The sequence below is a fragment of the Lycorma delicatula genome, chromosome 1 (genome assembly GCF_047948215.1).
Source record: "Lycorma delicatula isolate Av1 chromosome 1, ASM4794821v1, whole genome shotgun sequence".
Classification (NCBI taxonomy): Eukaryota; Metazoa; Arthropoda; class Insecta; order Hemiptera; family Fulgoridae; genus Lycorma; species Lycorma delicatula.
This window is the reverse complement of record NC_134455.1, coordinates 150,886,236-150,900,860: the sequence shown is the minus strand read 5'-3', so window position 1 is coordinate 150,900,860 and position 14,625 is coordinate 150,886,236. Positions and strand designations below refer to the sequence as shown.

Below are 14,625 nucleotides of genomic sequence, written 5' to 3'. Positions count from 1 at the left end.
ACTCATCCATTCATTTTCATAATAGTGGAGATCCAGACAAGAAAGGCAGACATATAAAATGATTAAAACCTTGATTTACACAGTTTTTTTGTAATACATTTTTTTCGATTATATATGGTCGTGCAAAGAAAAGGATTTAAAATCCACAGAATGATTTTGAGTGAACAATTACAATTACTGGTGTTTTAATGGTTTAAAAAAAGTCCACACTTCGGTGAATCGATTATTTCACCAAAATATTCTCTGTACAGTTTCCTGTTTTAATTTAGCAAAGTTGAAAAGAGAATACGCTAAATAAGTTAATATTAGTGGAAACGGTGTAGGTATAAGTATCTCTTAGAAGTAATTAATTTTAAGTTATTTTTTATTTACTTCGGGCTCTCTTATCCGGAGTATAGTTCCACAATTGATTGCTTCCTAATTCCATTAACCGCTATCGAACTTTTCCTTCCAACAACACCCTCCGTATATTTGCGATTATCTTTCGTCATTCCAGATGTTATCTCTTCACTCTGTGGATTTTAGACACTGATTAATTGTCAGACCCATCTGTTCGGTCGGATTTGGATGATAGTTTGTTTCCCTATCCTGGTTACAGACACAATTCTTTTCCAAAATAGACTGCTTTGTTTTTGTATTTTTATTGAAACTGGTGAAGTGCTGAAAAATGTAATCATGTTTTGGCACGGTTAACAACTGTGTTCTCGTCAAATATGAAACTGGAAATGAAGTCGATATTTTGATATTTTATTTTTGTTAATAAAACATCAAAATGTTTAAATACATTTTATTCGCTTTATTAATATGTTACTCTACCACTTAAAAAAAAACAAAAAAAAAAAAAAACGTATTCACATTCTGTTATAACTTTCGTATCCTTATGTTTGACGCCTATGCTTTCCTTTCGGCTATCCTTTCTTGCACCGTTTTTCCATTCTTCGAACGGCCTCAACTTCTGATGAGTGTGTCTGAGGCCTCGGACATAGCATCTTCTTCTCTTTCTGATTCCAATGATGTTCGCCGGCTTACATCAGGTGATGAAAGCTTAGTAGGTGCAGTAAGCATCGTTGCTATTGAATCTATACTCACAAGCGATGCATTTTCGGCGGCTGATGAACTGGATTCAATCTCTAAGGCTGTGCTGGGGCCGGCTGATATAGACGCTCTTACCGTGGCTGCTCTCTGAGCTTTTGGAGGCTCTATGCATTCAGTTTTATTATTGTCTGTGTCTGGTGCTTTTTCGATAATGACTTGCACCTCCATTTCGGTAGACTCAGACTTTTCCTGTTCTCTTGGTACAATTTCCTTAGCCTTCTGACTCGACGACGGAGTAATCTTTTTTCCTTTTTCAGTTAAATCAAGATTTTTATTTATTACATCAATTGGTGGCGTTATGATCGCAGGTTTAGCTAGTTTTATTATGCTTCGCTGGCACGTTTCTTATATCAACGACGTCAGTCCGAGAATGTGCCTTCTCTTGTTTAACTGATTCTGTCCGATGAGTCGACTCAATCTTTGAATCAATGATTATTTCAATCATTGTCGCAAGACTTTGTGTTATCGTATTAAGCAACTGCTCTGCGTTAATTTTGGATGTGGAAGGGGCAGCAGCTGCTTCTGCATAAGTGGTCGATGGTCAAGGTGTTCGTGAGTTGACAATTTTCTTCGCTTCAGGATAACTGACTTTTTGAATCATTTTAACTTCCTGAATGGCCGTTCCCAATTTATATACTGGGCAGTTCCTAGATCGGCAGTTGTGGTGCCCTTTACAATTAATGCAGCTTGGAGAATCTTTACATGGATCACCCTCATGTGTCTTCATTCAAATTATATGCATATTTCCTGCGCTTCACATCTAGCAGCTGCAGTGTGTCTGAATCGTTGACACTTAAAACATCTCATAGGCTGCGGAATAAAAGCATGTACATCAAGCCGATGTATGCCAGCTCGTACCTTTTCAGGAAGGTTAGGCCTATTGAATGTCAAAACATGCGATACCGAAGGAAAAAATTTCACCATTTCTTCTCCTGGTTAGTGTGCCACACTGAGTCACTCCCTGACTAGACATTTCTTGTACAATTTCTTCTTCTGTACAATTTAGAAGATCGCGACAAACAACAACTCCTCTTGATGTATTAAAGGTGCTATGCGGTTACACAGATACCGCAAATTCACTGATCTTCTTCAATGCCTGGACTTTCTGGCTTTGACTGTCGTTGATAGTTTCGACATGCAATCCATTGAAAGTCTTCCGGATTTCTTTAACAGGACCACCAGCACAATTAGCAATCTCTCTACCGATTAAGAATGGACTTTTGGAAGTTTCCATTCTCCTTCGTAATAATTAAAAATCTTGGCTTAGGTACATTATAGCCAAATAAACTTTTCCTTAAAGCTTTACTGATTCTATCAGCATCTTTCTTAATTTTATCTGATTCTTTACTTTTTCCTTTTCGCTTGTGGCGAATCGGAGATTTCTAAACGAGGGTGTTTACGTGCACCCTCTGCCACGTTTGTTTGTTCAAGAATATTCATATGATTTGGTCCATTATATAGCAAGGCTAGCCGCCGGGGTACACCCCCATTCCAGGGCTACTATCCTTGGAGGTCCGATCCGGTACTCCGGTGGAACCGGCATATGTCCTGGCAGAGAGCGGATGCGCAATCTCTACGCTGACTCCAGGCTCCTACTCACCGAAGCTTTCAGAGCTCCCATGCACCGACATACATGGGCACTATTGCTACATGCTTGCCATCGCAGGGGGCATGTGGACAACGGAAGGGTCTCCGTTACATCTGCAATAACACTGACCCTGACCGCCACATCGCCAGCTCTAAATATGGTGTGTCCACTTCCTAATCGATTAATTGTTCATATCCTGCAGGTGACCGAAAAATCCAATCCATCTGGTGACCTGAAGATGGAAACAGGTCAAAAAGAGTAAAATATCCGAAGAATTTACTGGGAGCCTCGTTAGCCAGCTATATGTATTGTACATAAGTACAGCTGTTGCCGCCCTGGACGTGGAACGTAGATGTTGTAGGTAATCCCCACGTCTGGAACACCTCAGAGCATTATTATTATTATTCTCCTGTGTAGATAGTAATTTCTTAGGTACTTATTTTAATTTCAATAGCCTTATGATTACATGCGCATTTTTTAACTCTCCATTTCTTTACATTATAATAGGGTTTAAAATCATATTAAAACCCCTAAAAGAAGTATTCATGTTGATTCACTTGAATTACACTTGATTCCTGCCTTAAAAAGTTGAGAAATCTCAGCTTTATGTACGTACTTACCGAGTTAGTCTAGTGGCGAACCCGTCATGGCAAATCAGCTGATTTCGAAGTCAAGAGTTCTAAGGTTCAAATCCTTGTAAAAGCAGTTACTTTTATTGGGATTTGAATACTAGATCGTGGATACCTGTGTTCTTTGGTGATTGGTTTTCAATTAACCTCACATTTCAGGTATGGTTGACCTGAAACTGTACAAGACTACACTTCATTTACATTCATACATATTATCCTCATTCATCCTCTGAAGTAATACCTTACGTGGTTCCAGAGGCTAAACAGAAAATGAGAGAGCTTTATGTACGTTAAAGTTCCATACTTTAATCTGGGAATTTTTTATCATCGTTCACATTGGCTGGCTGACCTTTTTCAGCAAACTTTACTTTAGATTTTTGTTAAAAATTAAACTTTTCAGTAAGAGGGAAGATTTGGTAGGAAAAGTAATCGGTCTAAACGAAACGATAAATACGTATTTTTTCACTGGCTCCGCGACGATCGAGTGGTACTTAAGTTGACTGGAAATCAAGGACTGCAAAACGTTTGTGTTCCGAAGATAGATTTCTTCAAGGTTTTGACGAGAGGATTTGATGGAGTATTTTTCCCCATAAAGTTTTTTTTTTAGGACTTGATTTCTTTTTGGATGTAATTTGTTACTTTTCTGATTTTTCTTTTCAATTTTCCAGTGTTTTTTAATATAAATTTTCTGATTTTTGAGTTATGAGAATTATCATTATTGTTATGAAGATAAGATCTTACTTTCTTTTTGTAGTAATTAGGTAAATAAGTAAAAACTAATGAAAATGTGTAATAATAGCTTATATTTCTTTTTGTTTTCAGGAAACAGCCGAAAACGTTTGCCTTTGATCACTGTTTCAACTCTGTGGATCCCAAAAGTCTCGGCTTTGCCAGTCAAGAAGTCGTCTTCGACTGTCTTGGCCGGGATATCTTGGATAATGCTTTTCAAGGATATAATGCTTGTATTTTTGCGTACGGTCAGACAGGTATGTATACAAAGATTTTCCATAGATCGCACGTGAATACCGATGATTTATTAATTATTTGTTTACTTTTATTATTTTATTATTAATAATTTATTATTTATACTTTTATTGTTTTTGAGATTTCGCTAGATTTTAAAAAGTTGCCTCAACACTTCGCTTAGCTTCCTTCATGTGAGCCTTTTAAAAATTACGGGAAGCTATTCATAACAAATTTTTGTAATCCATTTAACGATAAACGATCGAAGCGATTAAAACGGTAGATGTATAACTTACATTTGAAGTGTGAAGTCAATCTATGGCAGTCTCGACAGACATTATTTATATTTCAATTTGTCCTAAAGAACATGAAATTTATTTTCTTTATCGTAGGGTATAATACTATTGCCCATATTTGTTGTTCGTTTTAATTTTTAGACCAATCTTTAACGTTATTTAGAAATTTATTAAAAAAATTCGACAAGTTATAGATTTTTGATCAAGCTAATAACGGTAATAATATTAATTTCAGTTTAGAATCAACTACTGGGAATGAAATTTGACTTCCAAATTCATTATCGGTTGCCAAAACCCATATTTACTCTTGCTTCATTCAGTCCAGGTACAGAATTTCTCATATTTATAGAGTTTCTCATATTACCCCTACAAATCCTACCAGCAAAAATTGTATTATTATTTTTTTGATAAAAATGATTAACGATTACTGCATTTTAAAGTACATTAAATTCCTTATAAATCCCGTTAGACCCATTTATCCTCGTTCAACGCTTTAAAAATCAGTTTTAATTATATCGGGGTATGATTTGGTGAAAATTTAATTTATTTCAAAAATAAAAAAAATTATATGTATTTATAATTAAAAAAGAAACAACATCGTTATTTAAGTAGATAATAAATATTTTATTTTTAAATTCTTAAGGTTATACAACCGTTTAATATTAATAAATTAGAAAAAATAATTAAAAAACGTTTCACTTCATATCCGAAGCTTTATTCAAGTAGAATTTATTATTTTTGAGTAATGATAAACCAGAACTTATAAAATCATATGTTAAATAATATACCGTTCTTATTCAGCCAACTGACAATTTTGATAAATGATAAAAATAAAAATTATGAAATAAATTCTGTAGCATAATACGTCAATGAAAAATATTAATTTAAACTAGAATATATATTACTTAATTCATTAGTATCAGTTCTGTTAATAGAATTTTCACAATGGAAAAATATGAATAATTTCCATTACCAATCTCCTTTTATTATTTATATCATAATCTAAAATTTTCACTTGTTCAAAGTTAAAACTGTGTTTATGCTCCTTTTCGTGTTTGGAAAAGGCAGTAACTTCATGTTTTCTATATTTATGGGCTTCTAATTGCTTTTTTAAAAATTGGGAGGTTTTCTGTTTTAGCCTCAGGGAATTACCGTTCAGATATTACTTCAGAAGATGAATGAGGATGATATGTGTGAGTGTAAATGAAGTGTAGTCTTGTACTGTCTCAGTTCAACCGTTCCTGAGATGTGTGGTTAATTGAAACCCAACCACCAAAGAACACCGGTATCCATGCTCTAGTATTCAAATCCGTATAAAAGTAACTACCGAACACTGTATACTAAATTAGATTGTTTATACTGAATCGGTGCCTTTAATTTAATTTTTTATTAATTTTTGTAGAATAACAATTTTTTTTTAAATTAAAAAACCTTTTGTGTCTTCAACCATTTTCTTTCTGTCGTTTGGGTCCGTGAATGTTATTACTTATCTAAATTTTTTACCACAGCTTTTTTATATGTCATGGGCGGAGCTGACGAACAATTTAGATATTTACCTGAAGAAGTCTTCTTAGCGAACCACGTGGTGAATATTTTTCCATTCTGATGGGATGTGGCCATATCAAGAAATTCTATCTTAGCATTATGTTTACTTCACTTGTAAATTTAATGTCTTATGAAATTTGTTAAATTCATTTAAAATTTCATCACTTCAGTTCTCCGGCAAGTACAGTTTGAGGTATTGTGTTAAAAAGTTACGTTTTAGGTTTACTGTTTATTTCTATTTTTATCATTTATGAAAATTTTCAGTTAAATGAATAATAAGAACGGTGTATATTATTTAACATCTGATTTTTGTAAGTTTTGGTTTAGTTATAAAATTTGGGATATGAGGTAAAACGTTGTTTAATTATTTTTTGTAATTTATTAATATTAAATGGTTGCGTAAGCTTAAAATATATACATTTGCTTGTGTCTGTGGAGGGGTTGGTTGCGTGTGTTTTTTGAGTTTGTTAGATATAGTAACATGTCTTAGCGACAGACAGGTGGTAGAGAAACTATAGCTTAACAACACGCGGTTAGTTTTATTATGTATCTTTAGAAAAAAATTAAATAAGATCAACGTTTTATATATTATTTTAAAAATGAAGTTTACCAGCTTCTAGGAATTATTTTCTGATTTGAAGACCTGAAATTAATTTTAGTTGCGTTTAAGCGTATTGATTTTTGTATTCATTAAACCATAAAATATGCCCAGTAATTTCTAGTTTGCCACACTAATCGATAAAAATATTAATACACCAATAATAAGTCATACACCAATATAAGCTAATAGTCATGCAATATGTTATCAATAATGTTTTATTTTTCCTTTATTATTATTATTATTTTTAAAACTTATTTTAAGAAATAATAATGTTTTAATAATAATAATAATGTTAGTAAAAACTAACGTTTTTACTAAGGTTTAATATTAATATTTATTTTTCACATCTTTTAGAATATCTAGCAATAATTTTGCTAATTTATGTTTTATTATAAAATAAATCAGATGAGGAAACAAAGCAAACAAGATCGTTAATGATTTTAACTTTATACGAAGTATGTCCTCCTAAAATCTCATTTTTTGAGTAAACATTTGATCATAATAATGAAAATGAATTATTCAAAAGATGATGAAAAGATACTTATCTTAAAATAATTTTATAACGGTCAGTTTTAATTTTTACAATGACAAAAGAAATAACCAAATTTCTGAACTTTAAAAAAGAAGCTAATTTGGCTTGCGCCATCTTGTTGTGGGTGACCTATCATGAATCACTAGTTGCTTCGGAAAAAGGTAGAGCCATTCTTATCGCTAATAAACGCTTTGTGTCAGGTTTAAAGTTAGAAGTGAAGCCGTTTCCCATGGCCTTTTTTTAGCTAAATATACTGTCACATTTCGGCATGCCGAGCCTACCGAAATGCAGTTTGTATTCAGTTCTGTAAGCGACATTTTCGCTCTGTTAGAAAGCAGCCGTAACTGGCACTTCGACCTCCGATTCCGTACGTCATAGCCAAAAGAAGTAATGCAAGAGATTTCGTAAATAGCTAATGAATTTATCCCTTTTAGTGATGAAAGTAATACATTATTATAGAAGCTGCTTCAAATTATTTAAATAAATAAACAGATTTATTAATTTAAAAAGTCATGATTTCATATAGTATATTATATTGTAAACTCGTGTATTTATTAAATTAATTTTTGTTTTGATAATTTGTGCATAGCACCGTTAAAAGATATATATACATTCATACAAATATATAGTTGCTCCAGCGAATATACAAGCTTATGACGTCACGTGCTGACATCTCATATTATTGTTTTCCAAAACATTATTTTTCCGTGTAGTTTTATTTTTATTTCATTTTTCGACTTACGACAGTACGGGCGCCCAAATAACACATTTATGTTATTGTGGTTCAATTTTTTCCACTTGAGTTGATTCATGTATAAAAATGCTTAATCTTGTAAACAATAACAATTCGTTAACCATTGACTAGTGCTCTGATTGGTTTTATGTACAGGCCTATACAAATTTATTCAAGCAGTTAGCAATAATGTCTTTCGTAACGATTATATTTAGATCCGTCATTCGTAGTACACAGTGTGTGTATAAAGAAATAAGCTTTAGACCAGTTTATATCGTGTTTAGTGAAGGTATTCGAATAGCGTTTTTGTGCGGTCATATTGTTTCTTAATTACTATTATTTTTCGCAAATCTTTTGTCATATATTATTTTATGTTTTATTTTTATTCGTGTGTTGTTATTGCGGTTTGTTGTGGCAGAATTTAAAATCGTAGTTAAGAAAGAAAAAACTAGGAGTCAAGCAAGTAAATCCACCGGGTTGATCTAGTGGTTAACGCGTTTTCCCCAAATCAGCTGATTTGGAAGTCGAGAGTTACAGCGTTCAAGTCTCCTAGTAAAGCCAGTTATTTTTACACGGATTTGAATACTGGATCGTGGTTACCGTTGTTCTTTGGTGGTTGGGTTTCAATTAACCACACATCTCAGGAACGGTCGAACTGAGAATGTACAAGACTACACTTCATTTACACTCATACATATCATCCTCATTCATCCTCTGAAGAATTATCTAAACGGTAGTTACCGGAGGCTAAACAGGAAAAAGAAAGAAAAGGAGTCAAGCACGTGAAATTATCAGTAACGATTACGATTTTATGAAAAAAGAAGCTCTAAAAGTAGGTAAATTAACTGACGACTAACATATAATTGGCAATCAAAAGTGCGAAGAAAGAACTGCTGCTGCTTGTGGGATATCAAGAACACAGGCTCAAAAACGAGGAAGAAAAGATGTGATTGCTTCAATCGACAACCCAATTGTGTTCTTTTAGCACGGCGAAAAAGTATAAACGACATTCGAAACCTGTCAGTGGACTGTACAGTTTTGATTTAGGTGTAGTTAAAAGAACAGTCATTCAAAGAAAAGTGAGTTACACGTACTTTAAAAAAAGTAAGGCAATAACTTCTTTCATCTACTGCTTTTGAAGGCAGTGAATCAACTTTAGCTGTTATTTTGAAAGAGTTAAATTTCAAATGGCGTAAAACTGGAAATAACAGAAAACTCTTAATCAACAAATCCCATATCAGATGGAAGAGAATTAAATATTTGCAGGCAATGGCTAAATATAGATAAAGCAATGCTACAATTGTTTATTTGGATGAAACATAAGTTTTAAGTTCGCATTGTTCGACAAAGTCGTGGTCTGATGATATTGTTGAGGGTCTTCATGTGCCGTTTGATAAAAGTGAGCGTTTAATAGTGATTCATGCTGGAGGAGAAATCGATTTTATTCCGAACGCACTACTAACTTGGAAGTCCAGTTAAAAAAGTGGCGACTACCATAACAACATGAATACAGATAAGTTCACGAAATGGGCGCGTGAAAAATTGATTCCAAATTTTCCACCAATGTCAGAAGTTGTTGATAACGCCCGTTATCACAATACAGATATTCATAAAGCGCCAAATTCTAACTCCAGAAGAAAAGATATGACCGATTGGCTGGAGAAAACCCATATTTCGTGTAGTTCAACAATGCTGAAACCACAGTTATATGAATTATTAAAGTTACATAAAACTAAAGTACAAAAATATCACTTGGATGAAGTTTTAAAAAAAACATCGGGATCGTGTTCTTAGACTCCCATCGTATCATCCTGAGTTGAATCCGATCGAGGTGGTATGGTCAGCCGTAAAAAGACATGTGACGAGTCATAATACAACATTTTCTTTCACAAATGTTGAAAAATTAATTCCATAAATGAAGATGACTGGAAACCCTATTGTGAAAAGTAAAAAAAATATTGAAAAAGTATACGAAAAACTGGAATCACTGATAGATGAAATGACAGAACGTTATATTATACGTTTCGAGTCTAATAGTGAAAGTGACAGTGATAGTGATTCGTTTAGCGAGGATGGTGAACTTGCTAGAAATTTGAATTAGATCATGAAGAAAATTCAAGTAATCTTTTGTTTATTATTAAAAATTAATAATTTAGTACAAATAAAGGTTATAAAAAAATTAATTACGTTACGTATTGTTTATAATTAGTAAATGTAAATATGATAGTTATTACCACGTACAATATGATAGTAAGTAATACTTCGATTTGATACGCGGAGCTGATGTTTTCTGGCCGAGTAGTAATACTCATTCTGCTCGTGACGTCACAAGCTCGTACATTGGCTGGCCAAGTATACAACTGAAAATTCTTGTTTTTTAATGATGGTTTTAGCTTTTGTAAAGTTTGTGTGATCTATAATTCCACTAAGTAAGGTTATGATGCCGGCCTCCGTGGCGCGAGTGGTAGCGTCTCGGCCTTTCACCCGCAGGTCCCGTGTAGGAATCCCGGTCAGGCATGGCATTTTCACACTCTACAAATCATTCATCTCATCTTCTGAAGTAATACTTAACTGGGGACCCGGAGGTTAAAAAGTTTAGTCATCGTTTGTAACTTATTCAAATGATAATAGATTATTTTTATTATTATTGTTTAGAAAATTAATTATTTTAGCAAATAAAAATTTTTCTTATAGATAGCGTTTACTGACGGGTAGCCTCTTACATTAATTTATTATCAGTATTTCATAACGACCGGTTACATTTATTAAGTTGTTAGGAATGTTACTTTGTCGATTAAGTTGCATGACTTGAAGCAGTTACTCATATATATTGATGATACTTATAACAGCCATATCAACCCTACCCTTCAAGACAAAGAAAATTTGTCAGTTATTTTTTCTTTGAATAGGTTTTAATTTATTTTTAAAAGGAAATTCTCCTAACTTGACAGTAATGTTCAATTAAACCTTCGATAAAGTTCAATCGTTTTGGTTAGTCAGTTTGTTCCTATCAAATAACTGTAATGTGAAAAAGAAACTTATAACTGTCAATCGTATGTAATAAATAATTTGTGTGTAGAAATATGATAAAGATGAAATTTGTGACAAATTTCACATTTCGCGTGTAACATTTCCCATAAAGTTTTACTTTAGTATTTCATGATCTGGTTGCTTTTATTGTGCGAAGGATGAAGTTGAAATTGAAAATATAACTGGTTAGAATATCTAATATTTGGAAAGGAAAACATTTGCCAACGGTGAAAATATTTTTTATTTTTTTATTTTTTAATCCTATCGAAGAATGTGTGTTTTGTGCTGTCATAGATAATGAATTTAGACCTTAAATTAACGCACAATCAAACAAAAAAAAGAAATGATCAATTACACCAACAAACACGCAACACATGTTCTTTTTGCATTTTAGTTTATATTCAAATAATTTGAATTTTGTAAACTGTTACTTAACTATTTTTCTCTGCTTCTTCTGTAATAATTAAGATTTTCTAAATCTGTTTATTTATTTCATAAATAAACAAAGAATAAAGATACCGTCATTAATTTAGGTCTTCAAATATTGTATTTATATTTCATTCGTATTTTTAATGGTATTTTTTTGTAGCCTAATAACGGATTTTTTCATTTTCTTTGTTTCGTGACCCCCAAAATAGTATTAAATGATTACGAAGAGATTATTGTACTACAGGAAAGATTGTAACTCTGTGACTCCATGATGTATACCGTTTGTTAATTTATAATACAAAGGCGGAGTTGTTTGGCTAAACTTAGGAAGAACGACGATCTCGAAAAAATTAACTGTATTATTTTATCTGCTGTAGGGTTTCTGTTAAGATTTTATCTTGTGAACTATGAAAATAAGTGTTGCTGGATGCACGCAGAAAGATTAGTCGAATTGGGAAATTGTAGAGTTAGATTTAACTTTACGCTAAACGAACACTAACATTTAGATGTAATTGTTAGTGTTCGTTTAGCCATAATTCTTCGATGGAACAATTAATAATTGTAACAAAATTATCCACGATAAATAAATTAATTAATTATCTACGATAATTTTGTAACAATTTGCTAAACATTTGCAGAAAGATTTTTCATTTCGTATCGATCCAAACCAATGGATGACTTCATTAATAAGGTAGGTTTTCAGATGGTGTGCAAAAATACCCTCAAGTTAACTCTGTAGGGGTATTTACCTCAGATGTCACCGTCGCTCTGAAACATTTTATAAAATATAATGTTTTGAAATATTTATACATTTTGCGTTTTTAAGTAGGTAGGGGCACGTAAATAACGTCGGGAATCGGCAAAGTTTAGGTGAATTTACCTTCGGCGCTTGACTTTTCAGAGGGTTAAGACTGTTAACCTCAAAGTTCTCCGTAGATCCAAAAACGTTTTCTGTCAACACATTCCGTCCGTCTGTTTATCGCGGTAGAGTTTTTGCGGGGTTAACCGCCTGGACCCGGGCGAAAGAGATAATGAAGATAGCGAGTGAAGAAGATTTTCCCACCTACCATCTTCCTTTCCTAACTCTTCACAATTTAGGTCTCAGTCAGCCCATGCGATTCTCTACGGTGAAGGAAGTGGCATTGCATTCTCCTACAACTAGGGCCCCATCAGGCGCACTCCTGCTACGTCGAAAGGCGCTAGCACCTACAGGACTTCAGGGGTCGGACTGAAGGGAAATCGAAAAGAAAGAAGCCTATACGCGGCTTGTCTCCCAAGGTCAGCCCGAGTAAAGTTTTTATTCTGGTCTTAAGGATCGGAACGCAATCCACAATTCCGTCCACAATCAGAGCTAAATATATAACAGACAAAATTGAACAAATACCCGCCCGATAATAAGAATGACTCAGCAGCAAAAGACTAGTAGTCCAGGCTCTGCGATTAATAGAGGAAACATAAATCTCCCACTATCATTGCGTTCCGTTCTGATGCAAAACGATGATCCTAAGATCATCGATTAGTGACATAGATCGTAAGATCTGTGATTAGTTTTCTTCATAAGAACGATAAGAAAGATTAGTGATAGATATATCGTTGATAAGAGGTACGGTGCACTAATACATATCTAAAGAACTATCAGCCGATCTGAACTATTTATCCGTAAACTTTAAAAAAAAAATTGCTGATTAGGGTTCGTTGGACGATCGGAAATGAGCAGTATTTGTTCGAGAGATTTATCGGTCGGTTGGCTCGCAAAGCTTAGCGAAGAAAAATCAAAAATCTTCAAAAGATATTCCGCAACCGTTAGTGCTTTTGTATAGATCGATATCCTCATCGTTTTCTCTTGTACATAGATTTGTTACTTACGTCACGTAATATTTCGTTACATATTTTGTTAGTACATAGGTTTTTGTGTTCTGTTTTCACTGTTAAATGGAATCAAAAAAATTTAATTTTGGTTTCATAGAGTTATGTCGCTGTCATCCGTGCTTATAGAAAAAAACGTCTTGCTAATACAGAAACAAAGATCTTAAAAACACAGAATGAATTATTTGATTATAATAAGCATTATTTTTAAAAAATGGTGACAAAGCTTTTGAGAAATTCAAAACACATGTTTGTTTTCTCTTCCGCTAACTCTCTACAAAACTAACTAATATTACCAGCGATAAGTTCTCAGATCTTTTGGAATTTGGAAAGATCAACTGTCGCAGAAAAATTGTTCAAATCTTTCTAAAAACGAGAAATAATTCGTTCTAAAAGATTGCGTTGTTAAATAAATCGTGAGATAATTGGCCTGTAAAAATTTATCTTTCCGTGAATTATCTTAACGAACAGTTAATCGCAGATTTAAATTTACCGATAATTTGGAACGCTTTATTTTTTCGATTACGTAGAGAAATATCGATAAGCTATCTCCTTTATCAATTTGTAAGCAAATAAAGATTTATCTTCGCCGAAAATTCGGCGCAATTTTTTTTTTTTATCTTTTCCTTTTTATCGTTCCCTGTGTAACCAGCTATCAACAGGTCAGTAGGTACAAACCCATCGGGTTGGTCTAGTGGTGAACGCGTAGATCCTCTCTTGCTAGTTATTTTAATAGCGGCACCTACCGCAGTTTTTTTCTTGATAACCCTATTTTAATCCGCTTCGTACGAATCTTAATTCCTTCTCCGTCTTTTTGTAATTCATTTATTTATTTTTATAATTTCAAGTACGTAACATGTAACATATAACCGCTGGAATCTTTTCAGTGTTATTAGTACTAAAGAAGTAGTACAATGGAACACATATTGTATATTCATGCTGAGAAGCAATCGATAAAAAAGTAACAAAATAATAGATAATTCAAACAAATTTCTATAAAAAAAAGTTAATGAATCTTCCTTCTTCTTTTATATAAAGAAATTCTGTATAGTTACAGATTATTATTAAGTTGTAAATGTTTGTGCCCCGATTAATTTTCCTTTTTCCACTCAGCGTAACTAATCCAAATTACATGTACGAATGAATTTATAATAATAAGTACAGAAAATTCAAAAACGAGTAGCCAAACGAAAATCGTTTAACAACGACTACATTTTCTCGAGCGCAGAAAAAATCTCGAAATTCGGAATTAAAATTCAGTACTCTGAAGTTCCATGGAGTCTGTAATAAATAAATCAGAACTATGGTCGGTTCTAGA

General features: G+C 33.2%; 1 protein-coding gene across 4 annotated transcripts in view; it reads left to right on the top strand.

Moving 5' to 3' along the window:
• The window catches only part of Khc-73 (Kinesin heavy chain 73), a 489,570-nt gene that overhangs the window by 255,013 nt on the left and 219,932 nt on the right, over positions 1-14,625 (top strand). For all 4 annotated transcript variants that reach the window (XR_012756224.1, XR_012756222.1, XR_012756225.1 and 1 more), the window contains exon 3: positions 4,135-4,298. Coding sequence is in view for 1 of the 4 variants with exons in the window: in XM_075364813.1 (XP_075220928.1) it covers positions 4,135-4,298 (164 nt within the window). In the remaining 3 variants the exon portion in view is untranslated. The remainder of the gene's footprint in view (positions 1-4,134; positions 4,299-14,625) is intronic.